A 25,370-nucleotide genomic window follows, 5' to 3' on the forward strand; every position below is an offset into this window, starting at 1 on the left:
CCCTCCCTAGCCCCAACATCAGATTTATATAGGCAAAGATCACAAAGGTATTGATTACATCCTAGGGTTTGGAATGAGGACCCTGGTTTGCACAAAGCAGTTACAGAAGCAAGATTGAGCCGATTAGTTATCTACAAAGATTAATTATAGTTTTGGGTCTTTGGACCACTGAGTTGACAGAAACACATTATCTAGAGCCCTCAGGTCTGGGACCACTGAGTTGACAGGGACACATTATCTGGAACCCTCTGGTCTTGGGATAATTATGCTGTCCTGGTTCCCAGGTACAGAGGAATGTGCTTTCTAAAACCAGTATGACCACAACCAATGGGGTATTCACATTACAATCAATAAGGCATTCAATCGAATGGGATGATTTATATAATTCAGAAAATCAAAATAAGTTTTCTATTTTTAAACAAAGCAAAATAAGTACAGTTTCTATCTGAGATGATTGCTACCATACTTCAGCACAAAACCCTTAAAATAATGACACATCTAAAGTAATTCTGATATATAAGTAATTCTTAATATTTATGTATTTTATCGGCAATTTATACTCTCTTTAGAGTAATTCAGCTTTAGAAACTTCAAGTATTAATTATCATTTTAATAATGAAGGGCCACATAGTATCATTTCCTGTTTACAAGGTCAATGTGACCTGTGGTTCTCTTTCAGAAATGTTCTGAAATGCAACATTATGCAAATTTCCATCCCATCACCTGTTTGGTCTTAGGGTTGCTGAAGGAGGAAAGTATAAGGCCGAAAATGGTAAAGAATTATAAATTTAGTAGATCACCTAGAAACCAGATGAGCTGAGCCCCCTCATGGTGCCAGCACTAAGGGATGGGAAGTCAGAGTTTTAAACGACTCTATGCGGGCTTTTTTGGCGGAGAATTCTCCTAGCAGATCCTCGGCAGATCCAGAGGGCAACGATACTGGTCTTAGCAAATGGAACATGGTCTCAGTGAAAGGGCACGTCAGTTATGAAGGGCAGGGGAGGGGACATCAATTCGATTATTTGATCAGACCTGATATATGGTATGAGGCCACACATTTATAAAACGTTTTTCCCCCCTGTAGTTCTTTACATTCACTTATTTAAAAACTTTATCTCTTCATTTTGAAATACTTGTTAGAGAACAAATGGTATCACTTGTGCCCACGATGACCAAACCTAGATTTAATACCTTTATGGCCTAATTGCCATTTCAACCTCCCAGAAACATAATCTTTATCAACCAGTTTGGAATTTCCTGGCCAATACCAATGAGTTAATCTGCCTTGGGGCCTTCTCCATGCCCGTTAGAAAGAAGAAGCAATCTGCATGATAAGATCCCTTGTCGTTCCCTTTCTCCCAAAAGATGGTGCCCTGATCTAAAAGTAATAATTTAAAAACCCTCCCATATGTACTACCCCTTGGACTGCCTTTCTATTTGTTAGATAGAATGATGCAAGATTCATGAATTGCTTAATAAAGCCAACTAGATCTTCAAATTTACTTGGTTGAATTGGTTTATCAACATACTAATAATCGAATATTTTAATGTCTTCCCCCTCCTAAAATCATTAACCGTTCTTTTACTGGCAGAAGATATATGCTAGTGAAGAGGAACAGAATTTGCCACCCTAACATATGCCTCTTTGACATGTAAATTATCTAGAGATGGCTATTTTTAAGAAACTGCAGATAAAGGATAAGCTCTAACAAGTAAAAGTTACTGTCTGTAGGAGACATTTACATTTATAAGGGAAAACTCTATTTTTAAGGGTGTCTCCCTTTTAGTACCAGAAAGAGTAGGATGACTAATGTCTAGAAACTCTAGGCTCCCACTTAAATCTGCGTTACAACCATAACCTTGTTTACCATGTGTTTCCTGGTAACCTCCCATACTGGTGTCCTCTCTTCCCCCACAGCATCCTTCTTTTGTCTTTAGTTGGAGATGTTATTTAAGATGGTGGATTGGGCCATTTGGGGAGTTACTCAGTTTTCCTGAGTATCTCCCATGTGTATACATATTTCTAAATTTCTGTTTTTCTCCCATTAATGTTAATCTGTCTCTTATTATGGGGGCAGGGAGGATCTCAGTCAAGAACCTAGAAAGTAGAGATAAAGTTATTTTTCCTTCCCTACATAATTTAAACTATACAAAATATTTTGCATTTGTTCTTTTATTGTTTCATTTTAATGAACATTTTTATAATCATAACAGCTTTAATAGTCAATACCTAGCCTTGTTTTCCTCCTCATAAAGATTTTAAACACAAATTCTCTTAACAAAAGAATTATCAGCTACTTAATTATTTGTAGTCAAAGCTGAATTAAAGACTTGGAGACATTCCAGGAATGATCTGGCTCCTAGATAAAGATTCGGGATTTTACAAAGGAGCGTTCAGTGCAATACTGTAAAAGCAACTGAGTGTACATGCTTAGGTTTTAAAATTACAGGTTGTATATGCTGATCTGCATTGAATGCTTTGTTCTAAAAGGCACACAGAGTCATTTCAAAATGTGTTAGATGCAATGACATAATATGAACTAAAATGTGGGATAGCAATAGGCACGTCTGTAGTTTTTGTTGTAAGTACAGTAAAATAATACATAATAATTTGCTACGGATTTTTAGTATCATAGTAGTAACATTACAGCCTTTTAGTTAATGCCTTTATTTTCACCAAGTAATTATTGAATGCTGTCTATGTCCGTTTACTGGCACACCTCTGATAAACGAGATGCACTAACATACAATGACGTCTAAATGTGGATGAAAAGGGACCACATCTTAAGCCTGACAAGCTCAGGTGAGGCATGCATGATGGCCTTATAAACTCAGAGACCTAAAGTAACCACACAGAACGGTATGAAATGAAAACTTTCTAACTAAAAGCAGTTCATGGCCTGTAGTTATGTCCTAGGTGAGTATTTATCCCCAACAAAGGACATCTTTACCTTAACTGTCATCTTTTTACACAGAGGATAACATATCTTATAACATGCTTTTGGAATAACAAAATCTTTTTTGGGCCCCTCAATGCACAAACACCTCACCAGACTGGGAGCCCACAAATCCCCTCATTATCATTGTTAACTGTTGACTGTTAACTAACCTGTACCCACCTATGTGAAAGAAGTATGTATCTATCCATTTACTTTATATCCAGTCCCAGAGATTTCCCCACTTTGCTTTCTCCTACCTTCCTAATCTACCACCAATGCATTTCATGTAACCTGAAACCCACTTATGCCTCCTCTTTTGATTGTAATGCATAAAATAAGGTGCAAACCTGCCATTTTCCAGAGTATTTTCTCAATCCACTTAGGTTTTGCTTCCCTGCAACTGTCCTCAGTTTGGCTCAAATAAACTCATAAAAATCCTTACAGGTTTGGACATTTCTTACATTGACATTAACTTTACATTTGACGTATATAACTTTGACTCTAGAAGAAGAGTGGCACACAGAGAGAGAAGGGGGAAGAGAGGGTGCGTGCAAAAAAGAGGAAAAGCAAATTCAATTGACAAAGCTTGGGTGAGTCTCCCCAACTCTCTTCTCAGTCTTATTCTAGGGCATGTGCTCTGAGAGTTCTGAGCGGACTATTCCCTCACACGGTATGTGTTTTTCTGGTGTAAAATCTCTTCATACACTGGGTCTGAGTGTAAGGTTTAATGCAGTGGTTCCCAAACTTATTTGGCCTACCGCCCCCTTTCCAGAAAAAATATTACTCGGCGCCCCCTGGAAATTAACTTTTTTTAAAATTTTAATAGCAATTAAACAGAAAGATATATGTATTAATGTTTCTACCTTTTTCGTAAAATATAGTAAAGAAAGGTGTAAATTAGAAACATTGAAGTTTGAAATTATGAAACTATTTATTGAACTCAGAAGAGAAAAGTAATACAAAAAAAGCTAAAACAAATGCACCTGTGGCCATCACCGCCCCCCTGGATCGCTGCAGCGCCCACCAGGGGGCGGTAGCGCCCACTTTGGGAATCACTGGTTTAATGGTACCAAATGCACTGTTTCCCACACAGCACAGCCTCCAAATGAAGCCAACTGTCTTACCCCTGGCTGCAGCAAGCAACGCAATTGGTTCTCACCGACTGAAGGTGTTCAGGAAGCACACATACAAAAGGTTTTCTGACTGACTGTGGTTTTCATCTCACCTCCTCCATGTATCCCACCTCCCATCTCACTCTCCAACCTGCCTAGATCACCTTGTTTAAAATCTCTGATCATAACCCTCACCCCAATCCCTACATTCACAATCGCCCCTTCCCTATACTATTTTTCCTTTCTAAATGCACTTAGCACTTTCTAGCATACTAAATGATTTAATTATGTTTTATATTTATTGTTTATTATAAGTTTTCCCTCACAAAACGGAAGCTCTATGAGGGCATATTTATTGTTTGATTAAAGGATGTATCTCAAGTACAGAGAACAATGCCTGGCTTCCAGGGGTCAGTTAGTAATATTTGTTGAATGAACGCATGTAGAGATTTTAACAACGAGGCCCTTAGAACTTCAACACTGGGGGAGATTCTCCACTGAATGTTACTAAGCACCTGCAGCAAGTGATCATGTTTCCTGTAATTGTTTCTAATCAATGTTCTTGTCTGAACTTGTCCTTACTGCAATATTAAAACCTGTAGTCCAAAAGACAACTTGAAATATATCATTCGGTTTTTAAGCCTGATTTTTTAATTTATAAAAATAAACAGGAACACGTGAGATAAATAAATATAAATAAAGCATGTGGGGGCCACACTCATCTACTAAATGCTGGGCATGTTGATGCCTGATTAGAAGTACTGAATTAAAAGAGATGGTAGGAACAAATGGATCCCAGGTAGAAACTATAGTTTATTAGCAGGAAGATGAGAGCTTAATTGAGAGTTATTCAATTCTTAGAATTAGGCTTAAGCCATAAGGCTGACATAATACATTACCATAACAAAAATAGCTTTGTCCGATAGCTAATAAAACAATTAAAGTAAAAAATAATAATTTTATTACTTACATGACAAACTATTTTCATATTAGCTAGAACTCCTTGCACACTACTAACTGTGCCAGGAGCTCTCCAAAATTAAATCTAAGAAAAGTAGTATAGATTGAGACTACACAGAAAGCATTGAGCAGTTTTTCAAAATGTGTATTCGTAATTTTTTTCCCCTAGCATATAGGCAGAAAACTACACTTATAAAGCAAATCTCACATTTTGGAAAATGTGCTAAAATATTTGAAAAACACAGTGTTTTGAGAACACATTTCCAAATTGATGTATTCTTCATTCATATGTGGCTGAGACAAAATATGTGTGATGTCACAATTCAGTCCATTTTAAATAAGCAAATTAAAACCACTAATGGTACTTAGACAGCAGTGATAAATTATATTTGATGATATATCCAATAACTTCAAAACTCAAAGAAAATATAAATAATTGAAAGTTCAAAACTACTAAAAACACTTATTAAATATAAGAGCAAAACATTCACGAATGAAAAGAAGAACCTTTTTAAAATGTTAGCACTTTTGCCTAAAAGAGCAACTTAGAAACCCTATGACTGTTCCACGTTCAGGCAGTAATTGAAAAGAACATGTGCACTTAGTCAATTAGCCACATTGAAAAAGGCAATCTTCTTAGAACATCAAAAGAAAGTTGAGAAAACAAAGCTACCCACAAATATGTCAAGTTAATAAAAGTACCTGCATTTTCTCAGTGTCAGAATATAAAATCTTCACTGAGGATTGTGGATATTCATTCTCAGTTATTTTAACCAAAATGTTATTTCCAGTAGTTCAAACTATGTTCACAGACAGCTCATATGCTATGTTGAAGCATCTATTTATTTAGTTGATACAATCAGAAGAATCTTCCCCACCTCTTAATGTAATCTTATCATTGGCAGCATTGCTAACTTGACTACATCTATTCATCTTCTACCCTGTTTTAATAGCACAAGTGACACCTAAGAAATTATTCTTTGATCTCTCAATAAACTAAGCCTGTGCAGACAGAGGAAGGTGAAAGAGGTTAAATTGGCATTGATTATTTAAGACACATTCATCATTTATTTAACAATCTCCTTCATCACAAGAACTACTGTGTTTACAGGCTTTGTGGAGGCACTCTGGATTTACTTTTCAATAATTTGTGCCATGTGCATTTCAAATTATAGCACATTGTACACTAACATTAGTTTTAAATCTCCTGATGAATCTGTTACAGGATTGAGTAGTTTATTGTACAAATCTTTGAACTTATTCACTGTAGTAAATTTTTAGAAATTTATTTTAATAGTTTTCACTATAATTAAGGTCTAATGGGATTCTATTTCCTATCTTAAGTAAAATGTGTAACAACAGCTATCTTCCCAAGGAAATTATATTAATGCATACTTGTAATCTCTTATAGTCTGACAATCTTATCACTAAAACATGATTTATAATGATCCATAAAGAAAAATTTGTGGCTAGTGTTTGGCAGCTTTAGGAAGAAAGAAGGGAGTATAAGAATCATCAATAACATGCAAGATATTTACAAGATTTTTCATTATTTTTTCTAACAAATAGTATTACAAATTATAAAGAAGTATATTCTATGTGGGTATCTATATATATAAAAGCCTAAGCGACCGTTTGACTGGCCAACAGGTAGCTATGATGTGCACTGACCACCAGGAGGCAGATGCTCAACGCAGGAGCTAGCAAGCTGCAGTGACTTGTCAGCTGCGGTTCTTGGGTGATGCACCCAGAACCAGAGAGGAGGGAGCCCGATTCTGGGGTTCATCACCCAAGAACTGTCCCCTCAAAATCTGGGAACCCTTAGGGGATGTCAGAAAGCCAGTTTTGGCCCAATCCCCGTAGGCCAGACCGAGGGACCCCACCAGTGCATGAATCCATGCACTGGGCCTCTATTATATATATTTGTGAAAAATTATGTCAAACTACATTTCCTAAGAAAAAAATGCAAACAAAATATTATAAATTAAAAGATTAATTATTCTTATTGCATATAAAATGTGAAGATTATTTATAAATAAATATTGAAAAGTACAGAAGATATGTCCTAGTTGTGGAAAAATTACACTACTGATGAATCATATATTCCAAACAGTCACACAAGAAACACTTTTAAAATGCTTTACTTATTTTTAATTTATTTAAAATTCTTCCTCCCCAGGGAGAATGCTCTGAAGTTCATTACAACAGTTATCTCTCGTTACTGGCACCGAGGTCTATATGAATATAGTTGATAATTAATTTTCTAATTCTGATGATTATATCCTAGAATATTTTATCAAGAATTGTTTACATGAAGTCTTTAAAAAAGATTATTAGTCTATGTTAACAACTACCAAAATAATAACAGACGCTTGTACAGGGAATCCTTTAGGGACTCACTACCAAGAAATAATTATTCTTTAACATAACCCAATCCAGTCAAATACATTAAGTTCTCACTGTCAGATATGAAAAAAGATAGGAACAGTGAGGATTTGACAATGAGAACTTAATAGTAAGGATTAACTATGTTCGTGACTTTAATTTTATTTACATGGTTAAAGAACTAAATAGCTCTGATATAAAAAAATTTATGTGGAAACAACAAAATTATGAGGCAAAGATGGGCAAATACATAAGCTGCTGCTAGTAGCTTCAGCTTAGTTAGCACTTCACCTCCCCTCTCCCCCATGCAATTCATTTTTTAGCAGCTCTTTCTCACAAGCAGTCCTAACTGTTACAGATCTCTTACATCCTATATTTTTATTCAGGCATTTAGACACTTAGAAGTCAATCTCCCAAATATAATTTCCTTATATTGGGTAAAATGGACTATTTGTCCAAATTCAAAGGTATTCCACTTTTTTTTAAGAACACATTACTTTTCATAAAAGACTAGATTTTACCACTACCATGTGGTAGTGAACAAGTGACTTCACTTTTCGAAACTCAGTTAACTTATTTGAAAATTCAGGGCTTTGAAACAGGGTTATAAGTTAACTTGTTCCTGTGTTCTGTGCTTTTGTTACATTGTGATATGATTTTATGGGAACTCTGGATTCATTACTTATTGGATAACTCTCTGGATTGAAGATTTAAAAATATATAGGCTATTATTTGTAAAAATACATACTGGGTTTACATCCTAGGCACAGATATGCAAATACTGTGTATTGAAAACTTTTAAAGAGAAAAAAAAACTCCTCAAAAAAGATTAATATTGAAATATGTATGGAAATTCCTCTTTAAATTTAATAAAAATAATTTTTCTTAAAATATGAAGCATTAACATCATTGAAATAATATATAACACTGGTATTCAAGAAGTATTATAGTCACAATACTGAAATCTAGAAGATTTAGGTTTCTCAAAAACATATTAAAATAAATGTAAGAAAAGTTAAAAATAAAAGCATAGCTTCTAGTGTTTTTATTTTAAATTAAAAAATACTGCATGTAACTATTGAAGACCAAGTTTCACTGGAATTAAAAACTTTGGTTTATTTCCTAATAGGGACAAATAGCTTTATGTTAAGTGTGTTAATATACTTTGCAAAGCAACACAAAAGTAATATCCATACTTATGTTGTTTAATATAATGAGGACATGCAAATAAACACACATTGTATCATTACATACCTTCATAGAACAACTTAAAATTATCTTTATTCTATTTATACTTGTCATAAAGTGCTAATAATTCTGTAATAAGTGTTTTTAACTAGAAGAGAGAGTTCTCACAAATGTTACCTACAGATAAAGATAAAGCCTCTATTTTTTCATCAAAATGAAGTTTAAAGTCATAAACTTAGGCAAAATGAAAATTTCATAGCTGCACATAAGGAAAAAATAGGTATTTGAATCAAAGTTATCCAAAAATCATCCAGTGTTACTTAAAGCAATCTTCTATTCAAACACATTTTACAATCTTTTTTTGACAGTTCAACAAGTATTTCATATGAAGAAAAAATGCTAACTTTCAATTAGGTTACCTTCTGTAGCCTGCACTAAAGCCCAAGGGCTAAAATATTTTTTTATAAATTTCTCTGCTAAGTTGTGTTTCCTTTTATGTTTTAGATTATAAAAATGATGTGCTTAGCTTTGGTGACTGCAAACTTTATTACACTGTTAATAAATAATTAGTACTTCCTTAAAAATAAATTGTCCTAGTATCCTATTATGTATCAGTCTACATGTCTGCAAATTAACTAATTCAAAGGACTGTCTTAGAGATGTTGGTTTAAAAATAATTATAAAATATTGGTATGCTAGGCAGTGCCTGTAATTATCTTTTTCAGTTCTAGAGGGTATTTGGGAATCATTTAAGAGTAAAAGATGAATAGTGCATCACCAAATTCTCTTAAATCAATGCACGGGCACAGTAGCAGCAGAGGCAAATAAGCTTGTGGAAGTCTGAATACCGATAAAGAAGATAAAAACTGTTTCATATAGCTACTTACATCACAGCCTAGAACTTCAGTCTGTGTAGATTTATCTACTCTTGAAGCAAAGGCCTTCTGTAAATGCTTTACTTTATCCTGCAAAATAAAAACAAACAAACCACATTATTGGCGAGCCTCTAGTAATTATATATGAACTATGGGGTTATTCTAGTAATTCTAGGCTGCACAAATGCCTTAAGAAAAACAAAAGAAAGGGAGAAGAAATAATGCAGAGACAAAAGTGAGGGCATTGCAGAGTAGATACAAATCACACACCTGTCTGATATGATGCAGTAATATCAAGTGAGAAATATTTTCATGGATAAATTAGGTAGGGTTTTTTTTCATAAAAAGCTTATGAAAATTAAAAACCTATGAACTCCATCCTCACTTTTATACTGTGGGAGAAAAGTTAATGAAATGATTTAGCTAATAAAGTTAATTAGGGGGAAAAATGAATGGAGAAGTGTCTTCTATAGGTAATACGGCCCAAGAGAGTTTTTTGACAAGTCAAGTCCCAAACAATCCCCATTAACAATATCCTGATCTATAAAACACACTTTCTATTAGTTGGGGGACCCTTCAGTCCCCTGGCCCATATTTTCATGAGGGACTTCTGCTAGAAGTATACTTTTGGTTTCTTTCCCTACCTCTCACTCACTCCTCTTCTATAAACTGGTAAGTGACCTCAGGGTAAACACACACACACTCTGCTTGTTACTGGCATATACATAGCCTGAAAGCTCAGCTTGCCCAGGCATAAGCATACAGACTTTCCCTGTGGGAGAGGATGCAATTTTCCCCTCTGTCAGCAACCCTAGTGGGTCACTTCAGTTCAGTAAAGAAGGTATTGGAAACTTTTATGGCTGCATTCCAATCCGGGTTCATAGTGTATTATATTATAACTAGAGGCCCATTGCACAAAAATTTTTGCACTCGGGGGGGAGGGGAAGGGGAGGTCCCTCAGCCCGGCCTGTGCCCTCTCACAGTCTGGGACCCCTCAGGGGATGACCACCTGCTGGCTTAGGCCCACTCCCTGGGGGATTGGGCCTAAGATAGCAATTAGACATCCCTCTGGCAGACCAGCAGTCCTCGGGGGATGTCCACTTGCCAGCGGGGAGCAGGTCTAAACTGCAGTCGGACATCCTTAGCGCTGCTGAGGGGGCAGGAGAGGCTCCCACCACCACCACTGTACTGGCAGCCATCAGCCTGGCTTGTGGCTGAGCAGAGCTCCTCCCATGTGAGAGCAACCTGACCACCAGAGGGCAGCTCCTGCATTGAGCGTCTGCCCCCTGGTGGTCAGTGTGTGTCATAGTGACCAGTTATTCCCAGTCTTTCTGCTGTTAGGGTCAGTTTGCATATTACCTTTTACTATATAGGATTGAGGCCTGGTGCATGGGTGGGAGCCGGCTGGTTTGCCCTGAAGGGTGTCCCAGATCAGGGTGGGGGTCCCGCTAGGGTGGCTGGCCAGCCTGGATGAGGGGCTGATGGCTGTTTGCAGCTGGTCACACCTCCTTCAGGGTGGATGTCCCCACTGGGGTGCCTGGCCAGTCTGGGTGAGGGACTGAGGGCCGTTTTTCAGGCTGGCGGGTGACTGAAGCTCCCAACCTCTCCTTTTTTCCTTTTTTTTTTTTTTTATTCTGGGATTTATTTACCTTCTATGGCTGTCACTGTTGCTGAGAGCTGGCTTTAGCTCTGAGGCTCGGCTCCAGCTCTGAGACCTCGGCTGCTGAAAGCAGGTAACTGGGTTTGTTTGGGTTCTATAATTGTAACACTGATGCGGTCCTGCTTGCTCCAGCTCTGATGGCTGAAAGCAGGTTTCTGGGGTTTGTTTAGGTTCTATACTTGCAACATAGTTGCTTAGAGTGCAAGCTCAGAGCCCGGCAGCGGCAGGCGGGGAACCTTGGCTTCCTCCTTCACTGGAGCAAGCAAGCCTCCTGTTCGCTTCAGCTGCCTGGCTGCTGGCCGTGCCATCTTGGTTGGCAGTTAATTTGCATATCTCGCTGACTAGCCAATGGGAAGGGTAGCGAAGTTACAGTTAATTACCATGTTTCTCTATTATTAGATAGGATTAAATTTCTCCAAATTTTCTATTTTATAATTCATTCTGAATTTAGGCGGGGGGAAAAGGACTTGGTTATTGTCCCTTTTAAGCCCCCAAAATACACACACAGTGAATCAATGTGAAAAAAAATGAGTTTAAGTATAGTTTTTGACCAATACAATATCCATTGAACCTTAAATTCAACCTTGAAAATAGTTCCTCTAAAAAAATCTGAATTACTAAAAACAGAAACCTGTCTACTATATGGAGATTGACACCTTGCAAGCATAGCAAAGATTCCCTGAGCTTTTATTGTTTGACATTTTTATTTAGGAAGGTCAGAGTGTTATACTCAGCCCACTTTATCATTATGATTAAAAAGGATATTCCCTTTTTGAAGAAAAGTTTCTCCTCAGGGGATTGTGAGCATTTTCTCTTATTGTAGTGATTTAATTTTAATGTATATAAAAATTCTTACAATGATCTGTATGACAGTTTATCAAGGCAGTCATTCATAAGGGCAATATGCTGATGACAGCATTACGAAAACACACGTATAAGGGAGACGAGAGAAAGATCACTACAGACCTGCAAAGTCAGCACAGCATTACAGGTTGACAATCGGGTAGAAAACAACAATGTCATGAATCAAACTTCACGGGACAAATTCTCCACACAGATCAAACTTCACTGTCAAACTCGAGAAATTCTGAATGCCATAAAATGCATTACCCTTCAAATTTCCTTCAGCACACTCATAAGCAAAAGTAAAAAATAAAATAAAATGCCATATATCTCTCTGAAGAGCAGAACCTAATAAAACAGAGAAGCTGAAGGGATTATAGGTGACTAGAATTACTTAGTTGTTCTGGATGTCTGTTTATTGATCTTTTAAACAACTGTTAGGTAAAGACATTTAAAGCTGGATTTAATTGATTCCAACAAATATTTAATGTGGGTCTATAATTTATTCATCCATCTGTCAGTAATTATAGCACATTTAATTATGTAAATTAAACTGATTTCACTTTTTCCTCTGTACAATTAGAAATACAATAACATTTTAGTTTGTTGAATGTGTTGTATTTTATATATTTTACATTTACAAATGAAACAATTTCTATAAAATGTTTGGCTAATCGCTCACTGTGAGCTGTTTTAGAGCCAGCTCCTAAGGAAGGCACGACTCAGCCGTTCAGCTGGTGGAGGTGCAGGCTCTCTTTGGAGAGTGGTCTGTGTAGAAGGCTAAACCAACGCTCTCCTTACATACAGAGTGGTGAACAGAATGTTGTTCTTGCTTTTTCACTACCTAGAGTTCATAGGGGAAACAGGCTTCCAATAAGGAAACCAATAGGTGTAAAAGTACAAATTTTGGTGATATAAAGGGAAGCAATGAGCACCTAGGAAAGAGAATAACATGAAGGATGCCCTTTATACATGATGACACAGTGTGCCTAAATAAGGAAATGGCCCCTAATGCTAAACCTACAGGACAAGGGCACAGACAGGCAGTAGGCAGGGGTATGTCTGAAAGAGAGAGATTGAAGAAAGCTCAAGGGTGGGTGTGGGGTAAGGTTTTTTTAAAAAATAGGAACTGAAAAAAAGTACAGTGTGACTAGAATTTAGTGAGCAAGAAGGATATTGTCATATGATTATTATAGGCTCTGCTAAGCATTGGTTTTATGTTAAGTTCACTGGGAAACCATGAAAATGTTTTAAGTAGGCAGTCCTTGGGTTATATCAAACTCGATGTATGTCATTGCGTAGTTATGTCGCCATCTCCCATTTACTTATTAAAAAAAAAAGTTCTGTTATTCCAACGTATGTACATATGTGCTTTATGCTTTTTTATTATTTATTTACCACAAGTAAAGGTCAGGGATTGTTATCTTTCTTTTAAATTTTTGTTACTGTTTTACTTCATTACTGCTGTGTATGTGCTCCATGTGAGTGATGTAGGTGCTTATGTAGGTGGGTTCCCACTTACAGTGAAAATCGCTTTATGTCCTGTGGGAAGGGATCTCCAACGTAACCTGAGGACCTACTGTATCTTCCCATTATATTTAGCCAGCATCATTCTGACTGCTATATGGAGAAGAAAGTAGAGGCAAGGAATACATAGGTATAGGGGACTTTTGAATACTCTAGAATAATGCAGTTCAGAAGAAATGCTTTAGGCAAAAGGAATAGAGTCCTGTATTCTTTTCAGACTCAAAATAACTAGATTTAAGGACTTGTAACTTATTATACAGGTAGGTTAAAGAAAGGAAAAAGTCAAGAATAACTCCGTGCTCTCTGTTCTGAGCAAGGAAGGCTGGATGGTGGCAGCATCTCTAATATTGGGAACACTGCAGAAGTAGGTTTAATGGGAAAGAGGGGTGGATGGGAGATGGAGAAGCAAGATGAATTGAGAGGGAAGGCAAATGGAACATACTGAGCATATTAAAAAGTGAGATTACTTTAAGATATTAAAGCAGATATGATTGTAAGAGTTGTTTTAAGAGACAATTAGGTTGCTAAAAGCTATAAATAGTGCTAGTAAGAGGGCCAAGGACACAAAGAATATCGAAATGAATGCATTCCTCTTTTAGATGATAGCAGCACCCATGTTTTCTAACCAGCATTCCTCATTTTTCCCTTCACACAACCATACTTTCCTGGGAACCTCACCTTCCTCCACTTCAGCCACATGGCTGGGCCAGAGCTGCTGGGAGTGCGACATGATCATGCTGTCACAGTGCATGGACTGCAGAGAGGGAGCATGAACCCTATTCCCATCTGGGCTCGGGACCTGTTCTGGCAGTGTTGGTACAAGGAGAAAGAAAAGTTCATCTTTCTTGTGGTGCTTGGATCAAAAGTGGTTAAGTCTAAGAGCTACCGTGGGCCAAGTTTTTGGTGATACAAGAGAATGAAAGTTGGTCTTCGAGAGAGAAAGAGAGAGAGAGAGAGAGAGAGAGAGAGAGAGAGAGAGAGAGAGAGAGAGATCAAAGAACAGCAGGGATGAGTAGAGAAAATGAGAATTACTATCATCTTAATTGTTAATGATAGTTGTTCCTAGGCCCCAGCCTCAGTCTTGTCTTTGGTTTCATGAGTCACTCAGGTAGTCTTTTAACAAATTCCTATTTTAGCTTATAGTAGACCAAATTATTTTCTTGACATTTATTATTAAGAGAGACGTAATCAAGAAAAAGAGAAAGCCAAAAAGCAAAAGTCAAGGAAAGAGAACTAATTACAAAGAAATTAAATATTTCTAAAAAACAGTGACTAGTGGTAGGATCCTAAGTAGCAGTCTTCAAGTCTAGTTTTGTTTGAAGTTGCTTTTTAAATATGTACTTTAAATTTGCATTTAAATAAAATGGGAACTAAGAACTCAAAACTAAGTTGTATTAATAAAATGCATACTATAGTCTGTGTATATTTATAAATATTACATGTTGGCAACTATGCTAACTTTATGTATTTTCAATCATAGTGCTTACATGTTATTTGGTACTTAGCTCTTTTTTCTATTATATAACAAGCTTTTCAATATCAAATAATATTAACAACTATTTTAAAACTAGACAATATTTGATAGATGTAATATTTCTAAATGTTCTCAGACAAAACATAATTATTATCAATATTGTTAATTCTAATAACCACTAATATTTCAAGTGATATACTTAAACCTATTTTCTGATATGTCAAATTTAGATAGTATCTAATAGTCTTTGTTATAAAACATTACAGCATTAATATGCTTTATTACTGACATTTACATTGTTGGATACAATTAGATTGTTTTAAAATTATAGTATTTTTTCCATTTTCTATATTTTAATCATAAATATTGGAAATATATTTATGATTTTGATATGTGAATATTACTTAGGTTTAAAACAAGTTGTATAATTAGTCCAATAAAAAAGAAAATGTAATTCCAATAGATTTTTCTGAGTAAAAAGAAAAATTCTTTAAGGTTCAAGGTCTAATGGGGCATCTTTTAATTTCACCCTCCATTCCTTACATATGAATTTGTAATGGGCATATCCTGTTACATTTTGCTGATATTACATTAAACCTTCAGGATATTTAGACAACTTTAGAACCATATTGAATATTTTTGTACATGCACTATTTTTGGTTTTGAATTATATCTTAGGGATAAATTGTAGGGGTAGAATTAATCAAACAATATGGATATCTTTATGACTCATGCTACATATTGCTAAATTGTGTTCCAAAAGATTGTAACAAGTAAATGTCACTAGAAATAAATATATGCATCAGTTTTCTAGCAATGCTCGAGCCTTGAATTTGCCTTGAGAAACTATTAGCTAGATTGGTGAATATAATATGTGATTTCAGGCTTACCTTTGCTTAAGCAGAGAAATGGGTATTACTAGATGTACGAGTATGTACACTAACTCTATCTTTTCTGCTTTGTCTACTATATGTATTTTGCTTCATACCAGTTAATAAAACACACATGCAACCTATATGTTCATGTAAACTAATGTCACCCCAATAAAATTTAAAATAAATAAATAAATACTGTTTTAAGAATATTACTTAAGTCCTACTGATGCCTGAGGTTTGAGAACTAAGTTGATTTGAAATAAAACTATCCTATCTAATAATAGACAAACATGGTAATTAACCATACCTCCGCTATGCTTCCCATTGGCTAATCAGCAGGATATGCAAATTAACTGCCAACAAAGATGGTGGCCGGCAGCCACGCAGCTGAAGTGAACATGAGGCTTGCTTGCTCCAGTGATGGAGGAAGCCAAGGTTCCCCACCTGCCCCGGCTCAGCTCTGAGCTCTGGATACAACGATGTTGCAATTATAGAAGCTAAACAAACCCCAGATACCTGCTTTCAGCCGGCAGCGGGCTCAGAGCTGGAGCCGGCTCTCAGCTCCAGTGACAGCTATAGAAGGTAAATAAATCCCAGAATAAAAAAAGAAAGAAAGAAAAAAAAAGGCTGGGAGCTTCAGTTGCCTGCCAGCCTGAAAACAGCACTCAGCCCCTCACCCAGGCTGGCCAGGCACCCCAGTGGGGACCCCACCCTGAAGGGGGTGTGACCAGCTGCAAACAGCCATCAGCCCCTCATCCAGGCTGGCCAGGCACCCAAGCGGGACCCCCACCCTGATCCGGAACACCCTTCAGGGTAAACCGGCTGGCCCCCACCCATTCACCAGGCCTCTATCCTATATAGTAAAAGGGTAATATGCAAACTGACCCTAACAGCAGAAAGACTGGGAATAACTGGTCACTATGACACACACTGACCACCAGGGGGCAGACGCTCAATGCAGGAGCTGCCCTCTGGTGGTCAGGTCACTCTCACATGGGAGGAGCTCTGTTCAGGCACAAGCCAGGCTGATGGCTGCCAGTACAGTGGTGGTGGTGGGAGCCTTTCCTGCCCCTTCAGCAGCGCTAAGGATGTCCGACTGAAGCTTAGGTCTGCTCCCCGCTGGCAAATGGACATCCCCCAAGGGCTGCCCGGCTGCCAGAGGGATGTCTGATTGCCATCTTAGGCCCAATCCCCCGGGGAGCAGGCCTAAGCCAGCAGGTTGTCATCCCCCGAGGGGTCCCAGACTGCAAGAGGGCACAGGCCAGGCTGAGGGACCCCCTACCCCTGAGTGCACAAATTTTTGTGCACCGGGCCTCTAGTTATTAATAATAAAAGCTACAACTCAGCAAATCAAAATTATAAAAGATAGTTACATCTACCCTTTTCATTCATTTTATTAATAAAATATATGCGCTTTTTTGAACAATGTCTATCCCATATGTTAAACTGCCTACTAGGCATGTCCATGTAGATACCCGTCATGCATCACAATCTCATCATATTCTAAATAAAACTTGCCATCTTCTCACATTTTTCTTTCTTTTTGGATTCTCTGTATCAGTGAAAGGTATCATTATCAATGAATCTCTTAATAAATACCCTGGGAGTCATCCTGGTTGCTTTGCTTCTCACATTCATCTATCCCAAATCCAAGAACTTCTCTTACAAAATATTCTTTGGATGTGTCCCTTCCCTTCTACTTTAACTGCCAGTGTTTATTCCAGGCCCTCATGTTTTTCCAACTAAATCACTGCTAAAACCTTTTTAACAGCATTTTCTCCTCCAGATTTGTTTCTCTTAATATATGCTCCTTATTGCAGCCAAACTAAACTTTCCTTAATAAAATCAGATCATGCTTCATTGGTTTCTTACAAATTCAAGACAAGTTTAATACTCTTTAGCATTACCCATCTGGTTCTTCTTGATCTGATCTCTGACTCTTTGTCTGACCTACAACTCCCTTGGATACTATAAGCTCCTGAAAAAAAAAAAAAAAAAGGTATGACTTTCTGTTCCAGAAATCTGATAAGCTCTTGAAGGAGTCTTTGTTTTTTGTAATACTTTAACCCAAAGCCTAAAGTATGTTTATTTCACCTTTTTCTTTACTTGGCTCAGGATTCTCGTGATGTAAAATATAAATTATTTTATACATTTCACTTATTTTCAAGTCTATAAGGTGAAACTAATTTGATTCTTACAATTACAATGCAAATGATTTTACGTTTTTATTCTTTTTGAAAGAGCTGAGCAAAGAAAACCTTGCAACTTGCATTTATTCTTCGAAAGATCAGCCTAGTTTTTATTCAGTTTAATGTTACCAACCTCTTGTAAAACAATGTAATACAGAATTTAATAATCCAAAAGGGCAATTTTTAGGCACCCCTAAAAATCACTGTTGTGTATAATATCTTCTGAGCTTATTATTAAGTACTATTTGTTTTTGTTAGTATTCAAATGCAAAGCAAAGAATATGGCTAGAATATTTAAAGAGTAACAATTCATTAAAGAAATATATGGGGCCTTTAATTTAAGTTTAATGCTATTTTATTTTTCAACTCTCTTTAAATACTTATACCTGAAGGAGTGTATATTTGTTCCATTTTTAGTAAAACATCTAAAATAGGAAAGACATATACGAAGACTATAAACTTTATTCCAAAGTTTTAAAATTTATCTTTCCTAATCTAAATTCATTAGTCTGTTAATTTTAATCTAATTTCAAAGTTGCACACACCAAATTCTATTGAATCATAGTTTGTTTGGGCTGCTATAATAAAATGCCATAGATTGGGTGACTTATAAATAATAGCAATTTACTTCTCACAGTGCTCAACAATGGGAAGTCTAAGATAAAGTCACCAGCAGTTTTGGTGTCTGATGAAAGCCTGCTTTTTCATAAATGGTACCCACAGTTGGTGGAAGGGTGAGAGATCCCTCTGAAGTCCCCTTTATAAAGACACAAATCCCATTAATGAGGGCTTCTCTCATGACCTAATCAAGCCCCAGAGGCCCTACCTAACACCATCATGTTGGGGGTTAGGATTCAATATATGAATTTAGAGGTAGCATAAACATTCACACCATATCGGAATCCCAAGCACTACCAACTCTAATTATATGGCAAAAAGCTGAGTACAATGTCCATCACATAGAAAGATTTAGTGAATAATAGATATGGCCATCATTGGTACTTGTAATAAGAAGAAATATATCATTACTACTTGATAATGAAAGAGGAAGACAAAGAAACAGAGGCAAAAGTGTGAGAAAGGGGGAGAAATAAATGGTGGAAGAAATGACAAAAACAACTAGTAGGAAGAAAAGGAAGAAGAGGAAAACTGGGAAGTGGGTTGGAGAGATGGAGCCAATGGGGAGTACAGTCTGTTTTTCTAGGAACAAGGCAAACCGCTTTCCTGGGAGAGGGGCAGTGCAGGACACCAATAAAATGAACTGGAATTTAAACAAACATTAGTTGTCTTACAGTATTTGCTGCCGTGGTATTTCCAATATGAGGCCATGTACACATGTTGATGTTTTTATGTAAGTAAGCGTGTGCAAGGAAACAAACATATCAGGTTTTCCTTTGATTCAATATCTCTTTAGTTTGAAAAATAATAAGGTAGTTTAATCCATTAAAATAAAGTGTGGAGGTTATTTACTCTATACAAGTAATATTTAGCAGTATTAAAATATATCCACAAAAGAATAAAATTTTATATAAGATTGCATAGGTCTCATCCCATGTTATCTATTCTATAGTTATACTTCTAAGTAATCAATGTGTTTAAAAATTGCATATAAGCAGAAAATTTTCAAAAAGATTTATTAGCTGATACTTGGCATTTTCATACTTCATTTACATGTCCTTTCAAGGGAATACTTATAAGGTCAGATTTCTGAATATCTTTTTCATTGTAAATGAAGATTTTTTCACTGTAAAATAAACACAGATATTCAACTCTATAATATTCTGTAGCTATAAAGTTAACAGTTATGAAATTAAAAAACAATGTATGTGAACAATTTAAAAGAGGAAAGTGAGTATGGGACAAATTTTACGCCAATGAATATAAACTTTTTACATAAATAATGCATATTAAATACAAATCAACACATACACACAAATTCATATATTCTCAAGATGTACAACTTACATGGGTTGCTGGTTACCACTTCTAAAAATAAATCTGAACGCACAATAGGGAGAGACAAAATCCAATATCGTATAACAATGATTGTATTTTAAACTGCTCTGTGTGAAAAGTGGGTGATCTGAGCTTAGGCCAGAGCCAACCAGATGCACCAGTGGACAGTTTAAATTCTGCTTCATCTCTGCTCATCCCAAATAACCAAAGAACATATATGCATAACCCATGGACACAGACAATAGCATGGGGAAGGCCTAGGATAGGATAGTGGTTGGGTGGAAGGGGGCAACAAGGGAGAAAATGAGAGATATCTGTAAGAATGTCAACAATAAAATACAATAAATAAATAAAAACATATAGCCAATAGATATAAATCAAAAGAAAGTTGGAGTAACAATCTTAATTTCTGATGAACAAACAAAATCCTTCTTTGGATGACTTGTAGCCTTATGTGACTCTCATATGCTTTGTATGCACAGTTCTGACCCAAATTTAAAATAATAATAATAATTCAAAAAGAGGTGACTAGTAGATAAGTAAGTTTAATTCTCATCTTTGGATTATGTGCCCTCCGGGGTTTTGTAACTACATGACCTCCAGTTACTCTTAACTTCATTTGCCTTCTACTGTGGTTTTCACATTGGCCCTTTCCAACTTGTTCCCCATTGCCTACATTGTAACTGTACTTTTCTCATCATTGTACGATCCAAATGTCCCTTTCAGGATTGTGTTAATCTCTGTCATTGTTGATTCCTAATTAGTATGTCTTTCCCCACCTTAAAATTAGGCTTGATATCTCTTCTGGATATTCTAGAAATTTGGAATGTTCTAAGAGTGCCTGAATATGTGAATTTGTAATTTTCCTTGGAATAGAGAGAAATGGCACTGTTATCTGGACTGATGTCTGCAACAAAATGCCCAAGAATTTAACCAGCTACTAGAAAGCACTGGAGACATTTTGCACAACTTCTTGGACATGGTGTGAAAATAGGCAAGGAACCAGAGTCTCCGGGAAGGTCAGGCAGAGGTGACTCAGAAAAATGTAACATCCCTTCCCCCCTCTCATTTGTCTTAAAAATGACAAATGTGAATTCGAATCCCAGTGCTGTTGTAACAGCAGCCAGCACCTTTAAGATTCTCATTATCTGACAAGGATGACTGTCCAGCTCACACATGAGATCCAGCTCACATATGTCTCTCTGCCTAGTGCAGAGAGACAGAGGTCACTGGAGAGCAGCAATGGACAGCAGCTGCTGGGAGTCAGGATGTGAGAGAATATTCAAGGCAACTTGCCCAAGATGGTGAACTGACATCAAGATGCAGAGGTATCAGTGATCGAATTGAGAAAAGAAAATTAGTAAAAGGATCAGGAAGAGAACATTGGGAATGAAAAGAATAAGAAAGAAGGGCTTTGTGGTAATGGGATTGGTAGTAATGACTGTTGAATTCTCCCTCATTTGACATTATTTGCCATAACACTTGATGATGTGATTCAGGCATTCAACAAATTTGGCATTTCATTAAGAGACTTTCTGCTGCCCAGGAGATGGTTGCAATGTCAATTTTTACCACCATCATATTTTTCCTCAAATACTATCTCCTATTATTGCCATCTTTTTCTCAATTCCATTTACTGTTCTAATACAACTAAACAGTGCTTTTATAGCTAAAAGTCCTTCTTAGGAAAATATTCCATGTTCTTTAAGGTCCAAACGAATGAACATCCAAATGCAAGATGAACTCGGCAAAAATAAAAGGTAATTCCAGCTAAATTGTACAAAATCCTAAAAGAATTTATGATTCACAAAATCACAGTAGGTGCTGTTATACAGGGCAGGTCAAAGGCAATTATATTTCATCTGGGATATTAATTTTTAAAGCCATTAAGACAGTCTATCATTTATATAAATTCTCCATTACCAATCCTGTGACATTTCCATAACTTCAATGATATTCTCTTTTCAACAGTATTCAATATTCAGAAATATAAAATTATATGTTGGCTGACACATTTTCCTTCCCTTCCTTTCAGCAAGTGCTCTCTTTTCAGTTTGTTGGGGGGGGATACTGTATTAGTGAGAGCCCTGCAGTGGTGGCCCTTTAAAATATAAATGCACTGCAATTTGTGCTTGACTCTCATGGTCACTAATAATTTCCTTTGAGAAAAACAGATTAGGTGACTGTCTCCCTATAATTTCTTGAATGATGTCATCTAAAAAGTATAACATTTTCCCCTTAGTCCTTTATAATGCAGAACTAGACAAAATGAGTTTATGCTTTTAATATTCTAAGGCATATATTAAAACTATAAAAGCTCTAACTCTATTGTAATGGAATTTGAAGGACAAACATAGTGGATGACATGAATTTTCTCATTTTTGATTTCATAACTATATTGTTGAGACATCATCTATATTTCAAAAAACTGCCCTCCATCTGTCCTTTTCTTAAATATATAAAATTCTGAAGTCTCTCCTATCTTTGAAAAAAAAAATCTCTCCTTGTCTTGAGTCCACTCTAACTCCCTCTCATCATTTTACTTTCAAGTTCAGGTTTTACAAAGTGTAGGTCGCACTTATTGATTCTTCTGATCAAAATTCCCCAGTTATTCTTTATTGAAAGTTGCCAGGAAATATTTTTAGCATGTATAAGTGAGTTTAAAAAATAGCATATACTTATAGACTCACTAAGCACTCTCAAATTTTAGCAAGTTTTCCCGTTTCTTTGATTTCTTAAATAGAGAGATACTGTTAACGTCCTTTGTACAGTTGTCTAATTTACCTCCCATCCTACTTGAGTTAATCACTAATGTAATTTGATGTATATTTCCCCTGGATTTTTAAAATAATTTTACTACATCTGTATATGACCACAGACACAATTTATACAAATTACATCTTATTTTATTTAGGTCCTCCCCCTACCACATGCTGTGAGTGCTTCACCTTGCCCCTAAATGGTGCTATTTTTCCACCACGTTCTTTTCTCCACTCATGACACCTGGCTTTATCTAGTTTTTCAATAAATAACTTGGAGAACTTATTATATGCCAAACGCTATGTCATACAAAATCCTGTTTAATGCTCTTTGCATGTTGGAGTATCACCTGCGGGTTTACAATTCCCCAGTCCATTATACAGACCTCTCCCCTGAGTCCAGTTATCTGTGTCTCTGTATTTGGGGATAGCTACTTGGCGGATACATTGGCCTCCTCCATCTCCTTACTGGTTCTGCTTCCTAATTTCTGAATATCATAAATGGCTTCACAGGTCACCCAGTGACTTTATATATCAGAGGTCACCTGTATATTCCTCTCCATTTAGTCATCAATCTCTGATGATTTTAACTCCTACACAATCCCTAAATGCATCTCCTCTCCAACTGTCCTTCTAAGGCACTTGTCAACTTTCTGTATTATTTCAACCTTTTCAGGTTTACTTTCACTCTATCGCCTTCAGATATAATCCACCTGAAGGAAGAAATAGCTTTAAATAGTTCTCCTAGCATGGAGTCGGAGCACCTCACCATGACAGCATGACAGAAGGCTCGTTGCTAACTGGCACCTGCCTCTATCCCAGACTCATCTCTGCTGCTCTCCACCTCACACTGCTCTGCTCTCGATTAACTCGGAATTATTTTTAGTTCCCACACAGAGCTGGCTATTTTAGAACTAGGCACATTTGCTGTTCATTCTGCCTGAAAAACCCCTCAGACTTTCCTCACTTGTCTATCTTTTACTCATCCTTCAGGGATCCTTTGTCCTTAGGGTAGGCAGAATTCCATTTCCCCCATCTTATCACTTTTTATATTTCCCAAGCACACTATTCCCAGGGCATTGTAGGAGTCCAACCAGTCTTAGTGGGAACTGAACTAAATTTAACTGTCCGGCATGCCTACTTTGGAAATAAAACAAAGTTTTGTGGGTTTTTAAATACAAAGTTCATAGTTTGTCATTGGTGATAACATCATCTTTGCTGACATGTGGAAGCCATTTATATTTGTCTCCTTTAATTTGCTGCTGTCATGAATCATATTGATAAATTCACTAAAAAATGTAACTATCCTTGAAATCTTACACCGTCAGCAAAACCAGGTAGTATATTGCTAAGACTGTGAGCTCAGGAGTCAGACTGCAGGGGTTCAAATTCTAGCTTTACTGCTTATTACATTTATGTAAAGAGTCTACTTTAACTTCCAAGGCCCCAATTTTTGTATCAGTTCAATGGGGTTATAATAGAAAGTACATTGCAGAGTTGTTATAAACAAGAAGTGAGATCATGTAAGCATTTGGTAACTTTTGCCTACTATTTGTGCAATTCTTTTTAATTCATGACTAGACCTTATTTTCAAAGATACTTCACTGAGACATTATCTTATTCTTCAGTGAAATTGTTCTATATACTTATTTAGAGGGCTTTGTTAGTTTCAGTATTAAAGTTAAGCTAGAATTTAGAGTAAATTAGAAAAGGCCATTCAGTGCTTTCTATGGCATAAAATAAATGAGTGAAATAAGAAGCATTCATTCTGTAATGATTAGGTGGAACTCAATTATAAAACCGTTGGTTCTTTTAACTTTAATTCTTTAAAATCATCCTTGCAATTTCTTCTTAACTTCTAATTTTTAAAACATTTTTACACATATCAGCTCATGGATCCTCACAGTAGGTATGTGACATAGGAAGTTCAGGCTTTATATTACCATTATAAATAAATAAATAAAATTTGAGTTTATAAAAAAATGCCCAATATAAAATATTTACTAACAGTTTAAACATACTGAGAATCTCCACATTCTGCTAAATAGCAATCTTTCTATTCAAAATTGTATGCTGTCTGGTTTGATGGCTCTGTGTGTTCTGAGCAGGTTTACATGGACAGATACGATCTTTCGGTAATTTGTGTCAATGACTTTAGCACCTTTTCATGTGAAGGGATTATGCCCAATATACTTCCACTCACATTTTGCTTGGCTATTATAGAAAAATGAACAAATAAGAACTGTGAACAATTATGATGTAATTAGGCAATATTACACATAAAGGCAATTTTTATATTTGAAAGGAAACCAGTAAAGGTTGGAATTAGCCCCTCTGGCTAATAGTTTAAAGAGGCGCCAGTTTGTGCTATCAGTGTTTTTTGTTGCATATTTGACCTTAACAAAGGACAAAATATTGTGATCTGGAAAATCCCTGCCAACTGCTGAAACTCCCTCAACCATCACCTTTCCAGACACAAAGTTCCCATTTCACTTAGACAATGAAGGGTCTATTAAAATAAAAATATAAGATGACATTTTAATTCTTTCAAAATGGGATGCTCACACACATGGAAATTTGCAATGCTATGCCAATGAAGAATTTTAGGCGGTGAGGTTATATGATGGG

The 25,370-nt window shown here is 36.3% G+C and overlaps 1 protein-coding gene across 4 annotated transcripts in view; it reads right to left on the reverse strand.

Moving 5' to 3' along the window:
* CCSER1 (coiled-coil serine rich protein 1) overlaps positions 1-25,370 on the reverse strand; it is a 1,185,560-nt gene that overhangs the window by 526,348 nt on the left and 633,842 nt on the right. For all 4 annotated transcript variants that reach the window (XM_059665408.1, XM_059665417.1, XM_059665424.1 and 1 more), the window contains exon 9: positions 9,472-9,549. In XM_059665408.1, the coding sequence (XP_059521391.1) occupies positions 9,472-9,549 (78 nt within the window). The remainder of the gene's footprint in view (positions 1-9,471; positions 9,550-25,370) is intronic.

The sequence above is a fragment of the Myotis daubentonii genome, chromosome 1 (genome assembly GCF_963259705.1).
Source record: "Myotis daubentonii chromosome 1, mMyoDau2.1, whole genome shotgun sequence".
NCBI classification, from domain to species: domain Eukaryota; kingdom Metazoa; phylum Chordata; class Mammalia; order Chiroptera; family Vespertilionidae; genus Myotis; species Myotis daubentonii.